This window comes from Primulina eburnea, unplaced genomic scaffold (genome assembly GCF_022965805.1).
Source record: "Primulina eburnea isolate SZY01 unplaced genomic scaffold, ASM2296580v1 ctg1419, whole genome shotgun sequence".
NCBI classification, from domain to species: Eukaryota; Viridiplantae; Streptophyta; class Magnoliopsida; order Lamiales; family Gesneriaceae; genus Primulina; species Primulina eburnea.
The window spans coordinates 1-8,171 of NW_027330947.1; the positions used below are offsets into that span (position 1 = coordinate 1).

Consider the following 8,171-nt stretch of genomic DNA (forward strand, 5'->3'; position numbering starts at 1 on the left):
AACAATGCAGAAAATACATAAATAAAGGAGCTCAATCTAGGAATCGGGGGGGGAGACTCGATATGAAGCTCTCGAAGTCGATAAAGTCAGTAGGGGCGCCTGGCGGAGGATAGCCCTGAGCATGGAAAAGGCCGACTGCACCCTCGAAGCCCACCCCCAGGTAGTGAAAAGCTTTCGGGCCACAGATCTCGACAAATTCGTCGGATTTGAGAAATTCCTCTTTGAAGGAGGAAACTTCTGCAGCGTGTCGCACCTTGGCATCTTCGAGCTCAGCTTGTGAATCCTTTAAATCTGTCTTTAACTTCTGGATGTCTTTAGCTTGGTCCTCTGTCAGTCGCTGGAGCTCGTGTTTCTCTTTCAGAAGCTCTTGTTTTTGCTTCAGAAACTCGTCACCTCGAGCTTGGGACTCCGAAAGCTCCTTAGTGTGTGTCGCTTTCATCTCATCGATAGTAGCTTGGAGCTGTTCACGAAGAGCCATGCCCTCGCGCAAGTCTTGGCAGGCAGTAGATCGAGTGTCGTTGGCACGCTCCACCAACTCCCCTATGTAGATCATGCCCTAGATATATAGCAAGAGTGAAAAGATGACAAGGAAATCATACATGTATTGGACATTAATCTAGAGAATAGAAAGAGAAATATACCTCAGTGATGCTGCTGTATGTCCGGCGAGTGAGGTCAGACCACCCCAGTGAATTAATGAATGCTGCATCCGCTTCGGAAGGAAGCTGATACATTATCTTTTGAGCCAGCTGAGTAGGACCTCGCCCCACAATGGCTGTATCTGATGTGTATAGAGGATGTACCCCTGATGCAGGAGGAGGCTCCTCATCGGACTCAGACCCTTCTGGAGAAGAGACCGACACTACTGAGATCTCTGAGATCTTGCGCTTACCATGATGGGGGACTGATGGGCTAGGATCAACAGACACCTTTTGTTTACCAGACGGAGGAGGGGACTTGGCGCGAGGAGGTGGAGAGGAGGCTCGCTTTGGGGCAGAGGAGGAGGAGCCCGTCTTCTTCTTCTTCACAGCAGTAGGGGAGCTAGCGGACTTCTGCGCAGTAGTAGAGCAGGAACCTGTTTTCTTTTTCTCAGCGACAGAACAATCTCTTTTTGTGCCCGTCGTGACTGTCGGGGTAATGGACTTCTGGGGTGCTGATGAGGAACCCCCGGCCTTTGTCTTGGAGAGCTCACGAAGAAATAGGGCGTTCATGACTCTAGTACCTGCAAGCAGAGACAAGGAACCAAATGAGAATGTTATCAAGTAACATAATAAACGAAAGAAAAACAAGAAGTATGAAAGGGTTAGAATATCTACCAGCATCCTCCTTCAGCTTAATTTTCGCGGGACTTAACCCGACATGGCACAGGAGATCTTCAGATAGAAGTTGGGGGATGCTAAAGCATCGGTCTCCTAATACACTCATTATGTGTAGATAATCCTTATCTTTCTTATAATCCTTTGAAAGCTCAGGCTTAGTGAAGTTAGGGCACCAATCAGTGGAACAAGTCAGTTCTTCCGGTGGCTGGATAAAGAAAAAGTATTTTTTCCAGTCCTTCACATGACTAGGAGCCCCATCGAAAAGCTTGCGGTTAGACCGGGAAATCACATAGAAGGGTCCCTCTTTTGACTTGGCTAAGACAAGGAAGTAGGAGAAGGTAGTGCAACGTAAAGGAAGATCTAAAGCCCGGAATAAGACGATGAGGCAGCATATTGAGCGAGAGCATTGGGAGTGAGCAAATCTAAATGCATCTGATAATAATTGCTCAGCTTCTGAAGGAAGTCATCTAGTGGAAAGCGCAGACCTGCATCGAAATGGTGCTGGAAGAATGTGTAACAACCCTTGGGAGCTAAATAGGGACGGTCGTCGGGGGTAGGAATTATGATCTGGTGAGAAGAGGGAATATGCCACATAGTCCTAATTTTGGAATCGCTAGTAGGGAGGATATGAGACGTTAGGTGGCCGTACCAGAGGTCGTTAGCATTAGAGATATTCATTTGTTGGGTTACATGGCGAATCTCCTTACCAGGGCGGCTATGAGTGACGACTTCTACCTCAGGGGTAAATTCAGGATCTTCTAAGGAATTCCTAGACTCGCTAGACCTCTTGGAATCACTCGCGGAAGTAGACTCAGAATTACTCGCAGAAGTAGATTCAGAATTACTGGCAGAATCAGACTCGGAATAGCTCGAAGAACTAAATTCGGCATCATAGGAAGACATTTTCTAAGGATAACTGAGCAAATAGAAAGGAGACTAACCCCGATGCAGCGTGAAAAAATGCACAAGGGATGAGACCGAGAGCACTCGGACGCTGGTGGGGCGAGACGCGGCGAGATGGGCGAGAGCTCGGGCAAGCAAGCAGGCGAGAGCTCAGGCGCAGATAGGCGAGAGTTCGGGCAAGCAAGCGGACGAGAGCTCGGGCGGAAGTGGGCGAGAGCGCGGGCACCGGGGCGTGAGCACAACACCGTGGGCGAGAAGGCAGGCGCCGTGGCCGAGAGCGGTGGGCGCAAGCGGGCGAGAGTGCTCGCGCGGTGGTGGGCGAGAGTGGCAGGCGCTATGGGCGAGAGTGCTCGGGCGAAAGTGGGTGAGAGCGCAGGCTGGGGGGCGAGTAGGCGGGGCGAGAGCTGGGCGTGGCGAGGTGGCGAGGCTGTGAGGCGAGGCGGCGGGATGAGAGCTGGGTGTGGCGAGGCTGTGCGGCGAGGCTATGGGGCGAGTAGGCGGGGCGAGAGCTGGGCGTGGCGAGGTGGCGAGGTTGTGAGGCGAGGCGGCAGGACGAGAGCTGGGGCGTGGCGAGGCTGTGCGGCGAGGCTGTGGGGCGAGTAGGCGGCGGCGAGAGCTGGGCGTGGCGAGGCGCGCTACGGGCGAGACGCGTGCTGGGCGAGGGCGAGATGGCGCGCTGCGGGCGCGTGGCGGTGATTGATGAGGCGAGACGGGAGTGGTGTGTATGCGTGTGAGTAAGTGAATGCAGCGCACAAAATGTTTTGTGTGGGAGAAGCGAGAATGAAATAGAGGATGATCTCTATTTATAGGTGGAGCCCAAATCTTTATTTTCAAGGCAGGATTCTGATTTGATTTCCTCCCTTCCAGGAGAAGATTACGATTCGATTTGTGTGATCCCCGCGACCTGACCGGCCATGTCGATCCCGCGACCTGACCGGGCAGGTCGATCCCCGTAATGGTGGTGAACATCGTTCGTTAACGACAAACAAAATTACTTTTTCTGGCACGGTCCGTCCTCATCGCCGATAAACCAAGGACAACACAATTAATCGAACTTTGAACCTACGATTCAGTTCGACTCGGGAGGGGGAGGACTGGTGATACCCTAGGGATGAGCCCACTACCCCTGGCCCATCCCAAGCCCCAAAGGAAAGACGAGCCCACCATAGGCCCTAGCCCAAATGGAAGACGGGCCCACTAAGGGCCCAGGTATTCTCCTATAAATACCAGGTTTGGGTGTTCAGTTTATTCATTCACTATATTGTTTTCACCAGCACCCTTAGCTGCTCCCCCCATATATCCTCAGTCACTGACTTGAGCGTCGGAGGGGCTACGCCAGGACACCCTCCTGGCCCCCTCTTAACGATCTTCTTTGTTATTTCAGGCTCAGGGTAACTTCAAAACCCGCGTCTGGATTAGTGACACTTGCTGGGAGCGGACCCTAAATTTCCCGTGAGTATCAATTGACATAATTTTAATACAGATAATTTATTTTTAGAACTTAATATGAATCTAAATTCAAACATCTGAACAACTATATTCCTCCCACAAATGATCAATTAACTCTCTACGTCAAATTATATTAATAAAAATCATTAAATCAAATAGTTTCTAAATATTAATAATTAAAATAAATAAATAAATATTTTAAAAATCAACAATTATATTTTTTAAAAATTTTTAGGATTAAATATCTAATTATTAAAATAAATTTATACTATTATTTTATAATATTTAGAATTTTTAATACAAATATTTATAATAAATATACATTAAAAAAAATTAAAAAAATTACCCATGAGCCAAATTTGGCGCAGGGGAGAGGGATGCGCTATTTTGGTGAAATAGCGCAGCAGCCCATTGGAGCATTAAAAGCTGCGCCAAAATGGTGTCAGCGTGGAGTTTCCCTTACAATCTAATTTAGCGACGGTTGGTCTATTTAAAACTGTCGCTAATTAACGACGGGTTTTGAAAAAATCGTCGCAATATTTTTACGACGGTGACTTTAACGACGGTGGTAATTTCCGTCGCTAATCATATTAACGACGGAATAAACCGTACCATCGCTAAAGAGAGTTTTTTTTTTTTTTTGTAGTGTCTGATGAAGACGGATGCATCAAGTTAGAGAATCATCGTCATTTGATGGCGGGTCACACCCTCATCCCAAAGGAAGAGTTTAAGGCCGGAAAAGAACATACTTGTGCTTATATCATATTTTCATTCTTTCTTTGCATTTATTTGAATCAATTTATATGATTTGTATATTTGAATAAAGAAAAAAATTCCTAGTTTTGGAGAGATAAGTGATTTAAAAAGAATTCCAAGGATAACAAAATACCACAGACAAGAAAATAAAAGAACAAAAGAAATTTTAAATACGTCTTATCGTTCTGGATGGAAGGAATGATATTTGGAAGAAGAAATTTTGTGAATTCTGGACATCTGCAAACTTAAGAAGATGTTGGAAATAAAGTTTGAGCTTTTGAGATATTAGCCCATTATAAGATGAGAAAAATTTGGATGAAGCGTACAACATGAGGCTTCGCGCAGAATACACAACAGAGGATACACACAGAAGATAGAGGAAGAAGCTTGGAGACATAATATTAGAGCCTTTTGATCCAGAGATTGAGAATACTTTCCGGCGTAGTCGTAAAAACACAAATGGAACAATCCTCAAACTCTAAACCAAAAGAAGAATTCAAATTAGAGGAAAAGGCTGAAACTGAACACCAAGGATTGAAGAAATGGCCAACGAAGGATGATCGTATTGTCTATGATCTTACTAGACGAACTACTTTAGTTTAATATGGTTCGAGCATCACTCGTCCTAATGTGGAAACAAACACTTGAGTTGAAGCTAACCATAATTCAAATGATACATTATCAAATGAGATTTGGAGGATCTCATATTGAGGATCCTAAAGCAAATTTGGAGGCATTCTTATTTATATGTGACACGATTAAATTTAATGGATCGGAGTGAGCACATATACAATAAGATTGATAATATTCTCTTTCTCTTTGCATGGTGAAGCGCCCGAATGGATTAGGGATCTACAATGTGCTCTAATACTACATGAATGTTTGGTGGAAGCTTTCTTAATTTCGTATTTTCCACCAACCAAGCTAGCACAAATGCGTATGGATATTTCATATTTTAGCTAGAAGAATGGTGAGACATTGCATACAGCTTGAGGAATATTAAGGAAGATGTTGAGAAGGTGTCCTCAACATGGTTTCTCTTCTTCCAAACAAGTTAAATTTTCTACAATATAGTTGATATTTATGTGCATTATGTTCTAGAAGCGAAAACCAATGGTATTCTATACAGGAAGACCCACGAGTTGCCATGGAAATAATTTATAATATGTCTTAAAAGAAGACATGTTGGCCAGACATTAAACGAGAAAGAAGGTCGGAGTCCTTGATATAGAGTTTTGAATACACTTATTCCTAAGATTGATGGTTTGGCAGATAAATTCTCTCAACTGCAACCAAATCAAGCAAATCAAGTCAAAGGAATAGTCATCGAACAACAACACATTTTTATGAAGAGCAGTGAATTGTCGTGGGAATCAATGGAACATCAATCCAATCCTTACAACCTCCACATACAATCCAGGATTGAGGAACCACCCAATTTTTCTTAGAAGAATACTGAGAATGCTCTTAATCCAACACATTTTCCTCAATTTCCTGCTCCTCAACAAGTGAGATAACATGAATTATTTTGACCTGCAACACCTCCAGGATTCAAGCAATGGAGTCAAATACCAACTTATCATGATGCTATCATTAAACATGCCGTGGGGATGGAAATAAGGTTGAAATATTATGATGCTATCTAGCAAAGGTTAGAAGACCAAATGGATAAAATAGTCACTTAGAAATCGAGCCTTTGGAAAACTAGCAAGTAATATTAAAAATCTGAAAGGAGTGAATGTGGTGAGTACAATGATTAAGACCGAGAACGAGGAACCTAAGAAAACATAATTATAGAAGTAGGGGAAAATGATATATGAGGATGTTGGAACTTTTCAATTTCGCAATCTTGATTTTGATGCTAACAAAACTTGTTATTGTGTTTCTACATATTTACTCAAGTGTGAAGTTGCAAACTGTGGGGACCCGGACGCTATCATCTTCTTAATCGTCGTTGGGATTTAATTATCAGTTCTGAAAACAGGGTCTAAAAATTTTCTTTTTAAAATGTAAATGCGGAAGGTAATGGAATCTAAATAATATACATCTCAATATTAAATACATTTCAGTATAAAAGTACAATACTGTACAATCTAAGTCTAAGGTTCAGTTACTAAGTTCAAGTAATAAACCAAATCTACAGTAAGTCCGGAATCACCACGCTAACTCTTCTTCTCTCCTCATCCTCTTGACCCGATCCAGTCCCACCTGTTGTCATGCACACATACAAAACAAGACAACAGCCGGATAACTCCGGTGAGAATAAATCCCAGTATAAAACATGGTAAGCATGTATATAAACACAATCTAAATCATAAACATGCTATCATGAACATATTCAAAGTAATAGATTTCATAATCTATGAAATCAAATCACAATAAGCATGCAACCCATTTCGATAGACATGCAATTTAAATCAAATCATATAAACATGCTATCATACTGAAGCAATAAACATGGGTTTCATATTCTATGAAACCACATCTCTAAACACATGCAGTTCTAGTCAAATCATGTCTAGACTCGACTAACTATAACTCTAGGGATCCCGTGATGAATAAGACGTCAATGGTTGTTACCTACTCAACCGATCGTGGTAACTGTAAGTCTTATTCCTAGACTTCGGCCATGGCTGTATCGTGGTTGCTACAATCGGAGGGTGTCTACTATGTACGATACACCGAACGTCTAGAAGTCTGACTATCTGTCAAACTTTCCTATCTCAAATGCAATGTATAACAATCTGTAAACAAAGCATGCTCTTTCCAAAAGATTTGAATATAAAGTCTATAAACAAATCATAATCTATCAAAAGACAAACAATAATCAAGTATGTGATTTATTGAGAAACTCAAATGAGATCTGATTTGAGTTGAATCTTCCCAGATATCACATGAATTATACCTTTGTCGTCCCTATCTGACGAAGACGATGATCTGTATTCAACTCTGTCCATATCAATCTGAAATGACAATATTGAATACGCTGTATCAGTATAACTCAATACACAATCTGTTCTGATCATACTCAAATCAGTATACAATCTGATCAATATCTGAACAAGATACAATCTAATTCATGTCATCGACATTACAATACAATCTGAGTAATTACTGAGTCTGATCAATCTCAATCAATACTGAATCTGATCAATATAACTCAATTGATGTTTCGACGGCATAACAATACAATTTGAATAACCCCGTCAAACTAAACATCACAAATATAATACTGGAACTCATATCTGTATCCATACAATTCATAATCTGAATACTAACACAATTCTGATATAGAATCTCAGTCAATATCTTTCACAAATCATAACAATTACGTAACCAGTCTGTTCTTTAATCTGAATTCAATTCTACAATGTCTACGATAGTAGAAACGCCATATCTGATTCATATCAGTTCTGACAATATCTCAAATTCAAAGCATGTCTAAACGTAACAAAACTTACGTCCTTGTGTAGCTCGTAGCTAGAGGAACTCAGAACTGAGTCAGATTTGAATTCTGATAGACGGATCTTCGCAATCGCAAATCTAAAAGGCGTAATGATTTTTCTCTAACAGTTCGGCCCTTTTTCTGAAATTCTGAGGAATTATACGTGTAATTCAGCTATATATATAATGCATGCAAATCTGGAAACGTGTCTTATTTTTCAAGCAACACGCATGACCGCGGTGCGGTCTGTGCAGCAGCGCGGTGCGCTCATGCTTCGGCATGCTTATCATTTTCCTAAA

General features: G+C 42.2%; 1 protein-coding gene across 1 annotated transcript; it reads right to left on the reverse strand.

Annotated features, from left to right (window-relative positions):
* Positions 1-154: 154 nt before the first annotated feature.
* LOC140820752 (uncharacterized) lies at positions 155-2,222 on the reverse strand (the record flags this gene model as incomplete). Its single annotated transcript, XM_073181100.1, has 4 exons — positions 1,805-2,222; positions 1,317-1,679; positions 642-1,222; positions 155-556 (listed from the first exon to the last, which is right to left on the reverse strand). Coding segments are annotated over exons 1-4 (1,764 nt in total), but the record flags the coding sequence as incomplete, so codon positions are not given.
* Between the last annotated feature and the right edge of the window lie 5,949 nt (positions 2,223-8,171).